General features: G+C 38.7%; 1 protein-coding gene across 1 annotated transcript; it reads right to left on the minus strand.

The window, feature by feature from the left end:
- Nucleotides 1-2966: 2966 nt before the first annotated feature.
- Nucleotides 2967-8360, minus strand: LOC131972358 (vasopressin V2 receptor-like). Its single transcript, XM_059334185.1, has 7 exons — nucleotides 8315-8360; nucleotides 6796-7070; nucleotides 5905-6150; nucleotides 5614-5760; nucleotides 4421-4718; nucleotides 4118-4336; nucleotides 2967-3298 (listed from the first exon to the last, which is right to left on the minus strand). Exons 2-7 carry the CDS (start codon nucleotides 7063-7065, stop codon nucleotides 3114-3116), a joined length of 1365 nt encoding a protein of 454 aa, XP_059190168.1. The 5' UTR covers nucleotides 7066-7070; nucleotides 8315-8360; the 3' UTR covers nucleotides 2967-3113.
- Between the last annotated feature and the right edge of the window lie 7139 nt (nucleotides 8361-15499).

Raw genomic sequence — 15499 nt, forward strand, 5'->3', positions numbered from 1 at the left:
TAATTATAAAATAATTTATTTGTTGGTTCGTCAGTTTAGGCCATAGTAGTAATTACTTCCAAGGGGATTTTTATATTTTTATTATTAATTTTTATTTACTAATTAAACAAACCAGATCAATTCATATTGTGTCAAAAAAAGAGGAAAAAAATATTTTACCCAAGAAATAGTCTAGACAAGACTTCCTTTAGAAAGTCCTTTCTCACACATTGTTTTTTGTACATAATATAAAATACAGCCACCTAGGATACATATTTAGTTAATACTTATAGATATAGTTAATTACTGGGTTAAAGAGGTGCTGGTAAAACGGATTTTGTTTATTTAAGCCGTAGAGAAGCGAGGTTTTGCTCCAGGAAGTTCCGGTGTTACGGAGTAACAAGTGACCGTGTTATCTGATGACTTGCAACTGAATGTGTCTGTGCTTGCAATATTTACGACAGCTGTTGGAAACCGCGTTTACACCTTTTTAAGTTTAAAATAAACTAAATATTGTGACGCAGCTTCACTCATCAGAATCCCAAATTTAAGTTTGACTTCTTAACGTAAAACCCAACAACCATCAACCGCTGCCACAAACACGGTCACATTCGGCTGAAAGTCACCAGATAGGTCCGGGTATCATAGTATAATTCCTTTTTCTGTCCAAACGAAAATACGAAAAAAGGAAAACAGTGCCCCCTTTTCCTTTTTTCGTTTTAAACCAAAAACGAAAAAACGGATTTTGCTATCAGCATCAAAAAACGAAATAACCAAACAACCTAAATGAAATAACGGCCGTTATTTGTTTTTTGCAAATTCATTTTTTCTTTTTTCGTTTCTCATTTATTGATATGACGTCGGACACATCGGAAGCAGAAAAATAAAAGTCCCGTCAAAATAAAAGTCCCGTATTAATAAGTACTTATTATCGAGCATAAAAAATTAAAATAAAGTATCATCATACACTAGTATAGGCTACTGTTCTCTGAACCATGCATGGTTCACATTTATTAACATAATTATTGATTATTAATTATAATCATAACTAATGCCAGGCCTAACGTCATAAATGAAAGCTATCGCTATGAAAGAGTTTGTTTTTTAGTAGTAGGACATTAAAAGATTCCCTTTGATTATCACACTCAGAACATTGTCATATCATTTAATTACAGCCATAGGCGGCGGGTGAGCCTGACGTTTGGGAAGCCTATCTGTCCACATGTTATACAGCCCGGTCGCCGGTGCTGATCACTTCTGAAGTACCTTTATGTTGTTTATCTTATCACCATGGCAACGCGTTGTCACCGGCAACTTGTCAGCATAGTGACGAACGGGCAGCAGCTGCAGCGACAACCTCACACACATTATGAAAATAATAATTATTGAAAATGAGAATTTGTGAAGTTATCGCTTCAGTGCTGATGTTTAGCCACAGGGTAGCGCTGTTATTACATGAAGACTAGACCTGAGGGCTTTAGTACGGTGGAGGCTCAACCAGGCTCTGTGTTCATGTTCCGGCTCAACAAAACCTTTAGCCCCGGTTAGAGTTAACTGATTTTATTTTCCGGTTATTGTCCGGCTCTGAGCTTTGTGCTCTCATCAAAGGAGCTGCGATCGCGAGCAAGCTTCCCCCATATTCCAGGGATTTATTATGATGCAGCTGCTGCGTTGCGATGCCACCCTGGCTAAACATCAGCACTGAAGCGATAACCTCACAAATTCTCATTTTCAATAATTATTATGTTTATAATGTGTGTGAGGTTGTCGCTGCAGCTGCTGCCCGTTCGTCACTATGCTGACAAGTTGCCGGTGACAACGCGTTGCCATGGTGATAAGATAAACAACATAAAAGTACTTCAGAAGCGATCAGCACCGGCGACCGGGCTGTATAACATGTGGTCAGATAGGGTTCCCAAACGTCAGGCTATGGCTGTAATTAAATGATATGACAATGTTCTGAGTGTGCTAATCAAAGGGAATCTTTTAATGTCCTACTTCATTTATCTTGAAAAAAAAAAAACTCTTTCATAGCGATAGCTTTCATTTATGGCGTTAGGCCTGGCTTTAGTTATAATTATAATCAATAATCAATAATAATTATGTTAATAAATGTGAACCATGCATGGTTCAGAGAACAGTAGCCTATACTAGTGTATGATGATACAATTTTTCCCCTTTTTTATGCTCTATAATAAGTACTTATTAATACGGGACTTTTATTTTGACGGGACTTTTATTTTTCCGCTTCCGATGTGTCCGACGTCATATCAATAAATGAGAAACGAAAAAAGGAAAAATGAATTTGCAAAAAACAAATAACGGCCGTTATTTCATTTAGGTTGTTTGGTTATTTCGTTTTTTGATGCTGATAGCAAAATCCGTTTTTTCATTTTTGGTTTAAAACGAAAAAAGGAAAAGGGGGCACTGTTTTCCTTTTTTCGTATTTTCGTTTGGACAGAAAAAGGAATTATACTATAGTACCCGGACCCAGATAACTCCGTCACTTGTTATTTTCCAATACCGATCATAACATAATGAGCACAAATCCACGTGTAAAACCAGAATTTGTCATTTTAGACACAAACGACATACAATTTATTTATTCGTTTAATTCATAAGATCTACAATTGGCACCTACTGTGCTAAATTCGGACAAAAAAGGACCTTATAAACATCAATTCGCCGTATTGCATGTTATGTCCCAGACTATTTATTGGATTGTCACTAGCTAGGCTAGTGTGCAACGGCTCTCAAAAAGTAATTTCTAGACTTAATTTATTTTTAAAAGGCTTAAATAGTAAACTTTATAGGTGCTGTGAGGTGTTTTTTGTTAGTTTAGGACAGATGCAGACTATCTAAAGTAGTTAGCTGGCTTCGTGCTAAGCTAACGTTAGCTTTACCGTCTACTAGCTGTAACCTTCGCTTCACATTCAATTGTCCTATATTATATTTATTAATTTATAATGGTGGTAAGTGCACGCAAGAACGCAAGTAAGTGTATTTCCCAAAATGCCAAGCTATTTTCTAACAATGTGGAAAACTCAATGTTGTAGAAAATGCTACTACAGAGAGTAAGAGATGCAGACTTGCATTTATTTCAGTGTTTCTGCATGTAACTGTCGTTGTGTTGTTCAGTAGTTGGATGTGTGTGTGGTGGTGGAGTCGCTCGGTAAGGAGCCCCGACGCTGCGAGGCGCTGCGGCAGAGCAGCAGCAGTCGGAGCTCCGGAGAGACGCTGCTGGAGAAGGCCGAGTAGATCCAGGGGTTGGTGCAGGAGTTCAGACTGGCCAGAAGCATCAGCAGGGTGAACACTGCACCTGCACACACACACACACACACACACACACACACACACACACACACACACACACACACACACACACACAGAGCAGGATGTTTTCACCCGACTGAGGTGATGCAAGAGACAGGCTTCTGAATAAATGCAGTGATGCAGAAGGTATTCAGAGTCCTTACTTGAGTAAAAGCTCTCTACAAGTTGATTGAAATCAACTGAAAATGTACTGCAACCTCCAAACCACAGTACTGGATCTGAACTGAACTTTATACTTTTTACTCATGGATACATTGCATCACTTTCTGTTTTATTTATATTCTATTCTTGTGTGTTTATATTGCATTGTTACCTTGCACTGTTTGTACGTAGCATTTCTAACATCAGCAACACTGACTCTCTCCCACTATTCAAATCCAGAAATCATCTGTTCTAATTGGCTTACTCAGTATGATTGCACCGCACTTCTTTTGTCTTTGTTAGGGTTAGGGTTATTTTTTGTCTTGTTTTCACTCCCTGTTTTGTCCTGTTCTAATTATTATACAGTGTCCTTGAGTGTTTAGAAAGGTGCTTCTAAATGAAATGTATAATTATTATTATTATTATCAATACATATTTTTTCATATACTTTATTGTAATCTTTTCTGTTGCATTCATTTTACTTGATGATGCCTGTTTTTATAGTTTCTCTCTATGATGAACAGTGTAGTTTTAGGTTAAATGTTGGCTCCTGCAAATAAGAGCAAATTTATTTGTCTAAATTTAATACAGAATTTTTCATAAATTTCACAAGAAGGTGTAATTTAAAGGGACACAATGTAGATTTGTGTGTGTGTGTTTGCACCGTTCTGTGGTGGGTTGGGGTCCCAGGCGGCCCACAGCTGGACACTGAAGAACGGGGCCCAGCAGAGCGAGTAGACGAGCACGATGACCAGCGTCATTCTCACTGTCTTAGACATCGCCGCTGAAACCTCCCCGCCCCGGGCTGCGGGGGCTTTGGGCGGTGGGCAGCAGACAGCAGGGGGCGCTGCAGGGCCTGGCAGCACGTCAGGCTGCAGCTCAGCTGGCAGGAAACCCACAGAGTGAGGAGGTATGAACGTGAATAGGGAAAACTTCTAATAAATATATAAGTGCGCGTGGGTCTCACCTGGGTGGACAGCGGTGTAGGTGTGAATGTCACAGTGTGACGGGATGCTGTGGGACCTGAGTGGACCCATGGGCAGGTGCTGATAGATGGATCCAGGGTCAAAGCTGGTGTCACTCCCGGGGTTGTTGAACACGAGCGGTGAAACATACAGAGAGAGACTGGACCTCCCTCTGCCGCCTCCTCCTCCTCCTACTCCTCCTCTCTGGCTGTCCCGTCTGGAGGGGGGCAGGGAGGCGGGGGACAGGCGGCGCTCTGATTTCAAGTACAGATTCGTGTGGATCTCCTTAAAGATTCGCACCTGAGAGGGAAATAACACATCCAGCGATAATGTGGTGAATTGAAAACTATCACATCACAATCATTATTTTATGTCTTCAAGATAAATTCGAGTCACTTCAAGCGGCGGAGAATGACTTTTTCATGACATCACAATGTAAAAACCAAACAGCCATGCTGTCAGCTTCCCTCTAAAGTACTGGTTTGAAACTCCATGCTGGTTTAGTCCATTAAAACTGGAGATAAGATCAAATATATTTAGTATAAAAATATAGAACTAGATATTCCAGGTGGTCCGTAGCGTAGTGGGTTACACAGGCGCCCCATGTATGGAGGCTGCAGTCCTCGCTGCGGTGGAGCCGGGTTCGAATCCGGCCTGAGCTCCCTTTGCCGCATGTCCTCCCCTCTGTCACCCCCTTTCTATCTGTCTCTCTCTTTCAATAAAGCATGTAAAATGCCAAAAAAATTATCTTTAAAAAAAAAAGAACTAGATATTCTAATTTTACCTCTTTACCAGAAAAAACTTACAAATTTACTAGAAAGACCTCACAAATATACAAGAAATAGAATCACAAATGTACTAGCTTCCTTCTTAAGTTCTGGCTTGTAACTCCATGCCAGTTTAGTGAAGTAAAACCAGAGATAAGGTCAAATGTATTTAGTGTAAAAATATAGAACTAGATGTTCTCCTCATTTTACCTCTTTGCCTGTGTTCACATTTGCAACATTTAAATGTTGCAAATGTGGGGTTCAAAATGATCCAGTGAGTCAATGTGAAAATTTAATAATCAGGTCATATAGGGGAGGTTGTGCTAGCATTGTAACCATATTTTTAAGAATAACAAGGATTCTAAAATGGACCAAATAGCCCCAAACTCCAAAGGGTTAAAACTCTGTGTTCTGGTCCTTCTTTCTACCTGGCAGACGGTGATGACGAGGACGGGGAGGATGAAGACGGCCACGGTCATCCAGGTCACGTAGGCCTTGAGGCCCCAGGACTCGGCGAAGTTCCCCCAACACTCGTAGACACCCGGAGCCACTTCTGAACGAGAGAAGATGAACACCTGCAGGGGTAAACAGGTGTGTGGGCTGCCGTTTTCCAACAGACTAAATTGGATTGTTTCTCATGATTTTTTTTTTTAGGATTCTGCATTTTGACAATATAAATTTAAAACCACTTATTTGTTTGGAACATGTGTCATGTGTACCTGTGGCAGGCTGAGCAGCAGCGACAGGCCCCAGGCCAGCAGGATGAAGCTGTTCCAGCGCTGCGTGGCCCCGCTGCGGTGCGCCTGCAGGGGGCAGCAGATGGCGTAGTGCCGGTCCATCGTCATGGCTACGATCATGTAGGAGGAGGCAAACATCCCGAGGACCTGCAGGTATTTCACCAGGCGACACAGGAAGTCCGGGCCGGCAAAGCGGCCTTTAGCGTCCCACACCAGCTGCGGCAACACCTCAGAGAGGGAGAGGAGGAGGAGGAAGGGAGTGAGACGCAGAGAAGAAAGCTCTGATATTCTCTGGAATTTAGGTGGTACATTTCCAGGGAAAACCCCACAAGTTTGCCAGAACAAACTCACAAATTTATGAGAAAAAAGCTCACAAATGTACCAGAATAAAACTCTAAAACTTTAACAGAACAAACTTAGAAATTTACCTGAAAAAAAAATCACAAATTGACCAGAAAAAAATCACAAATGTATCAGGAAAAAAAAAATCACAAATGTATTAGGGAAAAAAATCACAAATTTACCAGAAGAAAAAATCACAAATTTACCAGAAGAAAAAATCCTAAATGATCTGAATAAAATCACAAGTTTACCAGAAAAAATGTTTAATTTACCACAAACAAATCCCAAGTTTACCAGAAAAAACTCACAAGTTTACCAGAAAACAATATTACCAGAGAAAAATTACAGATTTACCAGAAAAAAGATGACAAATTTTAATAAATTATTATAAGGTCATATAGGTGAGGCGGTGCTGAACAACATTTTCCAACATGGTATGGTAAACATTCTTTAAGTCGTATAAACAGACAGGATGAAAGGATTAAAATATGGTCAAAATGGCTCAAAACTCCGTAGGGTTCCTTGCGTTACCTGGAACAGCGCCACCACCAGGTCGGCCACGCAGAGGTTGAGCATGAACTGGTGCAGCGGGTTGTGGTGTCGTCTCCGCCTCAGCAGCACCACCAGCACCAGCCCGTTACCTAGCAACGCCATCACCAGGATCACCGTCAGCACCACCACCTCGGCTGCCGCCAGCACGGCGTCGCGCTCCCAGAATGTGGCGTTCGTACCTGCCGGGGTCACGGAGACCCCCGACCAGCTGACGGACGGGTACGAGTCTGTTACCGTGGAGACCGACATGTTGGCTGTGAGAGGAGAGAGAACAGTTATCGTTTTTTACCGTTATGGTAATATTTCACTTTGAATACACTGTAAAAAAAAGTAAGTTATTTCACAGAAATGTACTGTATTATTTATTCTTATTTAAGTGCACATGCCAAATAAAAGGTTAATTACTTTTATTACAAATATAAACCATAAAATAAGAGTTCAAATCTGTAAATTAATATAATGGGACATTATAGATTTCCAAGATTAAACTCTTAGATTAAAGTTGTACATTTACAAGAAGGAAGCTCTGATATTCTCTGAGATTAAGGTGGAACATTTCTGAGAAAAACCTCACAAATTTACCAGAAAAAAATCACAAATTGAATGGGACCTTATAGATTTTTTTTTTTTTTACAGGATTATTCAATTTCTTACTGGTCTTGTATGTTAAATTACAGTGAATTCTATGTAAAAGATACACACTGTATTGCTGAATGTAAAACTAAGGCAACTGTCTGTTTTCTTACAATAAAACTTTTAATCTAATGTAAAATCCATAAAGAAAGGTCAAAAGTCTGGCAGCAAAAGTTGCCTCTTACTGTCATATTAAAGTTAAAAAAAAAAAACTGGAGTTATTCTACATTTTTTAAAAATACAGATATCTACTTATCAGTATTTTTTCTAAATAGCAGTAAAATAACTGGTTGTTTACTGTTATTTATTGATATGTGTTTTTCCTGCCAGACTTTTTACATTTTTTATTTCTTTTTTACAGTGTATAGTAACAACATTTTACATTAGATTCTGACTCACACTGGTACATGTAAAATTAAATAACATTCTTCTAACAGTAACATTTTAAATTTAAGATAAAATGGTAAAAAAAAAAAAAAAACTGGCAGCAAAAACCATTATAAAAGTAAAAACAACCAACCTTTAGTTATTCTACAGATATAGATATTTTAAAAAAAGATTTTAAATAGATTTTAAATAGAGTTTGTTAAATAAATTAACTGTTAATATTTCCCTGTGACTCACCTTTGAGTAAAAGTTTAAACTTGCTATCACAGTATCTCAACATTGGACTTGAGTAAATTTACCTTACGCCGCTGCCAGTTAATTTATTGCGTGATAGTTTGCCCAATTAGTGATCGCCAATTAAAATTTCCCGTCTTTTCCCTGCAGCGCTGGAACATATTGCCAAAAATGATCACAGTATGCATTGTTGCATCAGTGATTATGAATCTCATGATCGTTAATTCAGTTTGTTCATAATGACCATCGAATCTGGACGATCAGGGTTGTTCCACGTCCGAGTTTTCTTTCCTCTGCTGCCTGTAAACATCCCACACACAAACAAATACACACACACACACACACACACACACTGCTGAAGTTAATCGGGGTGTATGTGCAAGGTCAGGCTTCCGTGAGCGCATTAATTGTAAAACAATGAAGCATGTTTACAGCATCGCCTTCACACACTTTTACAGTTCATCAAACTCAATGTGAGGCATGCAGAGAGGGCCCCTCGTCAGGGAGTGTTTACTGAGAGATCTCCAACAAGGTCACAGGTGTTTAACCAACATCACACACTCACTGGAGAGCACACTACACTACAAGTGCTCTATTAAAGTAGTGGCGCTGGTGCTTAACTCTCCGTTTAAAGGGTTAATATGTAGCTTTTCTGTATTGAAATGTCTAAAAACAACTCGGAGTGGAATTATACATTGATGATCTCTAATTAATACCCAGCATATCTTATCACTCTCTCGCTTCACTGAGCCTAACAGCCACAATCTTGGATAAGCTCTATCACGAAGGTGGTTGTCAACTTTCTTAGTTAACCCAGGCTCTCCTATTCAGGCTGTGCATGTTTCCATGAAAGGGGGTGTTGACTCAACTACGGGGAAAAGCAGTTGTGTTCCGCCCACTTCTATGAAGAACGTCAATAATTATTACAAGGTCAAGGTCAAGGTCACGTTTATTTATAGAGCACTTTATATACAACCAAGGTTGACCAAAGTGCTTTACATAACTGAATCACAACAAAAAATCCAATGCAATACAAGATACATAATTGAATAACAATAAACTCACAAAATAAAAATAAAAGACAATTTAATCTAATAATATATGAGATGAGATGTACAATACAGCACACAGAAACAACTTTCTTCTCACGCAGGTTCAAAAGCCTGGGAGAAAAAATGAGTCTTTAGAGAAGATTTAAAATTGTCCAATGTCTCTGACGACCGGATATGCAGCGGTAAACTGTTCCACAGCTTCGGGGCAGCCACTGCAAAAGAGCGATCGCCTTTAGTTTTTAGCCTGCATTTAGGCACATCCAGGTAGGACTCATTTGCAGACCTCAGAGCTCTGGTCGGTCTGTGAACCTGTATCAGTTCGGTCAAATATGCTGGAGCCAATCCGTTTAAAATTTTAAAAACAAACATCAGGATTTTAAAATCTATTCTGAAACGGACAGGAAGCCAGTGTAGAGAGGCCAGAACTGGGGTTATGTGTTCCCGTTTCTTTGTGCCTGTTAAAAGACGCGCTGCAGCATTCTGTACGAGTTGCAGGCGTCGCAATGAGCGCTGGTCTAGACCTACATACAGCGAGTTGCAAAAATCCAGCTTTGTAGAGATAAAAGCATGAATAACCTTCTCCAGGTCACTAGGAGAGAGGTACGGTTTTACCCTGGCCAGAAGTCGCAGCTGGAAAAAGGCACTTTTGACCACATAGCCGATTTGCTTATCTAGTTTAAAATCACTGTCGAAAGTGACACCAAGGCTCTTAATGACAGAGCACTTTTTTGAACCCAGGGAGGGGGGCAGAGCATCAGCACAGTCGCTGTAATGTTTATGACGCCCAAACACAATGACCTCTGTCTTGCTGTCATTCAGATTTAGCAAGCTGAGGCTCATCCAAGTCTCGATGTCAGTTATGCAGTCAAGTAAAGATTGTACAGAGTCTTTACAATTCGTTTGCATGGGGAGATAAATCTGAACATCATCAGCGTAACAATGAAAAGACACATTATGTTTGCGGAGAATGGAACCAAGGGGCAACATGTACAGTGTGAACAGTAAAGGGCCTAGAATGGACCCTTGAGGCACCCCACAAGTAAGAGGGGTTACACTAGAAGAGAAATCTCCCAAATGCACGGAGAAGCTCCTATCAGTAAGGTAGGACTGGAGCAGCATGAGGGCCGCACCCTTGATACCAACATGATGCTCCAGGCGTGAGAGCAGGGTCCTGTGATCTACCGTGTCAAATGCAGCGGTTAAATCTAATGTCACCATGATGGCAGCACATCCAGAATCAACAGTTAAAATAAGATCATTAAAAACTCTTAAAAGGGCAGATTCTGTACTATGACGAGGTCTAAAACCAGACTGGAACTTTTCGCAAATGTCATTGTTTTCCAGAAATGATACCAGCTGGGTAGCCATTACTTTCTCTAACACCATTACAGCACAAAGCTATACTGTTGCTGCTAATAAGGCAAGTGAAGTGTCACATCATGAGTGAATATATTTATTCAACCACTCCATGCTCTCAGTGACTACTGTTGATTTCTAACCAGACAGCTGCACACACAGCACACTTAAAAATACATTATAAAAATACAAATTTACCACAAAAGCTCACAAATTTACCACAACCCCCCTCAGAAATTTACCAATAAAAACTCACAAATTTACCACAAAAAACTAACAAATTTACCACAAAAAAATTCACAACTGCTACTGTAAACTGATGCAGCGGATTTAAACATTAAACCATATGCATTGTTATGCATTATATGCAAAAGACAAAAACCACCTCAAGCGAGTGTAAAAACCTTTATGCCCATTCTGAAAAGTTTTATCAAATTTTGGAGAAAAAAACTCAAACGTTTATCACAAGAAAAATACAAATTTACCACAAAAAAAAATCACAAATTTACCACAAAAGCTCAAAAATTTACCACAAACCCCCTCACAAATTTGCCAATAAAAACTCACAAATTTACCACAAAAACTCACAAAGTTATCAGAAAAAAATTACAAATTGACCACAAAAAAATCACAAATTTATAAGAAAAGAATTGCAAATTTACCACAAAAAACTCACAAATTTGCCTAAAAAAATTCACAACTGCTATTGTAAACTGATGCAGCAGATTTTAACATTAAACTGCATGCATTGTTAAGCATTATATGCAAAAGACAAAAACCACCTCAAGCGAGTGTAAAAACTTTTATGCCCATTCTGAAAAGTTTTATCAAATTTTGGAGAAAAAACTCACAAATTTATCACAAGAAAAATAAAAATTTAACACAAAAAATCACAAATTTACCAAAAAAAACTCACAAATTTACCAAAAAATCTCACAAATTCACCACAAAAAAACACAAAAGTTACCAGAAAAAACGCACAAATTTACCGCAAAAAAATCACAAATTTGCCACAAAAAAATCACAACTGCCACTGTAAACTGAAGCAGCAGATTTAAACATTAAACTACATGCATTGTTAAGCATTATATGCAAAAGACAAACTCCTCAAGTGAATGTAAATACTTTTATGCCCATTTTCGAAAGTTTTATCCAATTTTGGTGTTTCCATCAAGCTTTTTTCATGCAAATCTTCAAATTTGTTACACAGAGAAATTTGTTAATGAAAGCAAGACAAAGAACTATTGACTAGAGTGATACTCCAAAGGAGTTAATGACTGAATGAGTTGCTTTCTTGCTGATTTCAAGCTGACACTCCTGATCCCGACCGGGTTAAAAACATGGGGTTTAACCTGACGTTAACCCTCAAATCCTGCTTCCAGCCTCTCGATCAATAAACATCCCAAACTCACAGCAATGGTGGTGAAGACAACAATTCACTGCTTACAACATCCTTTGTGATTGTTTTGATAAAGTGACCTCTAGTGGCAGAAAATGACATGCAGTGCGTTTAATGAAACAAGAAATCAGACAGCTGAAGTTTCGCTTTTTACATAAACTATAAGATTTTAAAACACTTGGATGAAGATTAAATCAGTAATTTTGACCCTTTTGGCTTGTCAAGCCTCATAAAAATCACAATTTGGAGCCTTCTTACATAAAAACCGTTGATCATTTTTTAAATTTAAGTATTAAACAAGTGTTTCACAACTTTTTTTGGCTTGTCACCCCTTACAGAAAAGCACATCCTGAGGCCCGTTGTCATGTTTCAGATCTCTATGATTTGTTTCACAAAAGAAAACTTCTCAGCTGGTTTCATTTAAAGAACTCTAAGAGGCGTAAAGAGGTCAAATTTTCCAAAACAAAAGTGAGGACATTTTTTTTTGTATTCATTGCTTGCCCCCTATGTTGGGAACCACTGGACTGTATGTAAACCAGTTAAGAATAAGTCTTACCAGTAAACAACAACTCAGTAATGTCACATGTAATAATGTATCGGCCCCAGGGGAGAGTTTGCTGCAGGACATGTACTTTGTGATCATTTTGCTTTCACACTTTGTGCCTGCAGATCTTCCTTTCCATCGTTACTTTCGCTTTAATAAACGATCTGGGAACTTCTTCTTAAAACTGTCAACAGGATAAGCAGAGAGAAAAGAACACTGCTGACAGCGTTATCCATCCATATTAACACAAAACAGGCTCTCCAGTCAGCAGTCCTTTGGTCCATTAGTCTTCTTGACTTGAAAAATAGCTTTTGACAGTAATTCTGCCACAGAGCACAAAACTGGAAATGGTTATATTCAAAGCTAAGGGTTGAGTTGCTGCAGTAAATCCTCTTTAAACACAGTTTTGTTCCAAATAAGTGATGAACCCGTTGTTTACCAAATAACAAAACTGTAAAGGTGAAATAATCTCTTTAAAATTTACTTTGAAAACAGTTGGAATAAAACCTTTAGATATAAATATTTAGCTTTCTTGGCTGTCCTTGCAGATGGAGGATACACTTTAAAATTATATTAAAAAACAGTCAACATCGGCCTATTTAGCTTGAATTTCTGTTTGAATTGACATATTTTAGCTATTTTAATCCAATTAGAAGACGGGACACCTGCTGTTCAATACTCAGCCCTCTCACATTATTATTTGTCTACATTATTCCCGCCAGAAATGATCCGCTGTCGACTTTAAATAGATTAATTCTCACTCCGAAAACAGCCACCTGTAACATGTACAGCCTCATTAAAAATAACAGCCACTTGTACGGATTTTAATTCCCCGTTTTTAGTAGAAAACAGAGAGAGAGGAGGAAGTGCCTCACTCACCTCAGCGTCCTGTGAAGCATCTGTAGGATCCAGGACAACCTGATCTGCTGTTGCACACACGAGCTGCATCCATGCTGTGTTTCCCTCTCGCTTATTACTCCGAGGGTGACCTCTGCCAACTCACGCTGCTGACTCCTGTCTCCCCATCTCCTCCCCTCCATCCCCACTCCTCTCTCACTTCACACACACACACACCCTCCTTCCTCTTCCTCGCCCAGGAGTGAAATAAAAGGCGGGGTTGATCAAAGGACAGTGAGGGGTTGCAGCGGTGAATTAATGTCATCTTCCTGCTGATTGTTTAGATATTAAACATGCTGCTGTTCACTTTGATTCAGTGCAGGAGAGAAATGCAGCAGCAGATCAAATGAGGCGTCCGATCAAAGACCTTTCTCTCACACACACACACACACACACACACACACACACACACACACACTAAACTGATACGTGCGGGCGGAGATACGACGTCAGATGTTTTGGAGAAAAGTGAGAATACAGCAACAAGAGGATTGTTGCTGTTTTCTTTCGCACCCCTGCTCCCTGTTTTTTTCCTCCCCCTCTTCTCTCTCTCTCTCCTGCATTCCTCCTCTCGTTCTCCATTAATCTGTTTGCCTCTCCTCAATTGCTCCCTCATTGGGACAAGCCTCTAATTATCGAGGGGCCCGCTGAGCGACCTTAAACATACACACAGAAACATGAACACACACTTACACACCAGGCTGCTCAAGCTGTGGCTATTCCTATTCCTCTAATATTATTATTATTATGAGACTGATTATTATAGAAGCACACTTCTTTTTTTTATTCAGCGGTGGGAGAACTATTCAGATCCCTTACTTCAGTAAAAGTACTAATACCACACTGTGAAATTAAGTCCTGCAATTAAACTTACTGGAGTAAAAGTACAAATAGAATACAATTTACTTAAGTAAAGTATCAAAATTTAAACTATTCGTTATGCAGAATGGACCCACTCCGATTGTTTCATATATTCTAGATATATAATTCAATTATTTGTATTGATGCATTTATGTAAGTAGCTTTAATTTGTAAAGGTAGGGCTCATTTTAGGAATATAATAATAATACATTTAATTTATAAGCGCCTTTTTGACACTCAGGGACACTGTATAATAATTAGAACAAGACAAGACAAAACGGAACGAAAACAAGACAAAAGAAGTAAAACAAAAAGAAAAAAGAAATGCGGTGCATTCATAAGTTTACTAAATAAACTGTTATGAGGTTTAATTTAAAAAAAAGTCTAATCACTTTAAATTGATCATGTTTTTCATGTTAAATCTCGATCTGAAAAGTAACTAAAGCTGTCAGCTAAAGTTACATTAAAGGAAAATACTCAAGTAAAGTACACACACCTGAAAATTGTACGTGCGTAAATGTACTTGGTTACATTCCATCACTGTTTTTATTGTAATAAGTTGAGGCATCAGTGCAGTCACACAAAACTTTTCAGTACTTTGCAATCCTTTTTTTTTTTGTTCACCCAATGCTACAGAAGCCCATTTCTAATTGTTAAAAGAAAGGAATAAGATAATTTCTACACCAGCGATATATAAAATGTGAACATAAACACATCCCTTATCCTTTAATCCCCAGATTTATTTTGTGTTTTTGAAATCTTCTTCTTCCTCCCTCCCCTCCACCTACTCATCCTCTCCTGCCCATGTTTCCTAATGCCCTGATTGTCTCTTTATTTGTATATGTACATACATGTGTATGTATATGTGAATGTATATGTATGTATTTATGTTAATTTAACAAGGTACTGTAGTGGAGTAAAAGGTACAATATTTGCCTTGAAACTGCAGTAGAGTAGAAGAAGTATCAGATAGCACGAAATGGAAACACATTTAAACAACATATACTTTTTCTTTTCATGCATTGTTTTTAACCCGAAAGCACTTTGAGCTACCACTTTGCATGTAAGGTGCACGAAATCTCAAAAGTTTGTTTTCAGACGGATGAAAAAACAGGCATTATCATCAGAATTGGAACTTTCCTACAGTCTTTGAATGGATCATAGGTTATGGACGTTTCCGTTAGAAAAAATGACCAAAACAAAGCTTAAAATTGTGATATTTCTAACCAGATCCTGTTAAAAACATTAAATTCTGCTGCTCAGAGACACTGTGAAGACATGATTGATTCTGCTGAGATGAACGGTCACGTGACAAATATT

Source organism: Centropristis striata, chromosome 5 (assembly GCF_030273125.1).
Source record: "Centropristis striata isolate RG_2023a ecotype Rhode Island chromosome 5, C.striata_1.0, whole genome shotgun sequence".
NCBI classification, from domain to species: Eukaryota; Metazoa; Chordata; class Actinopteri; order Perciformes; family Serranidae; genus Centropristis; species Centropristis striata.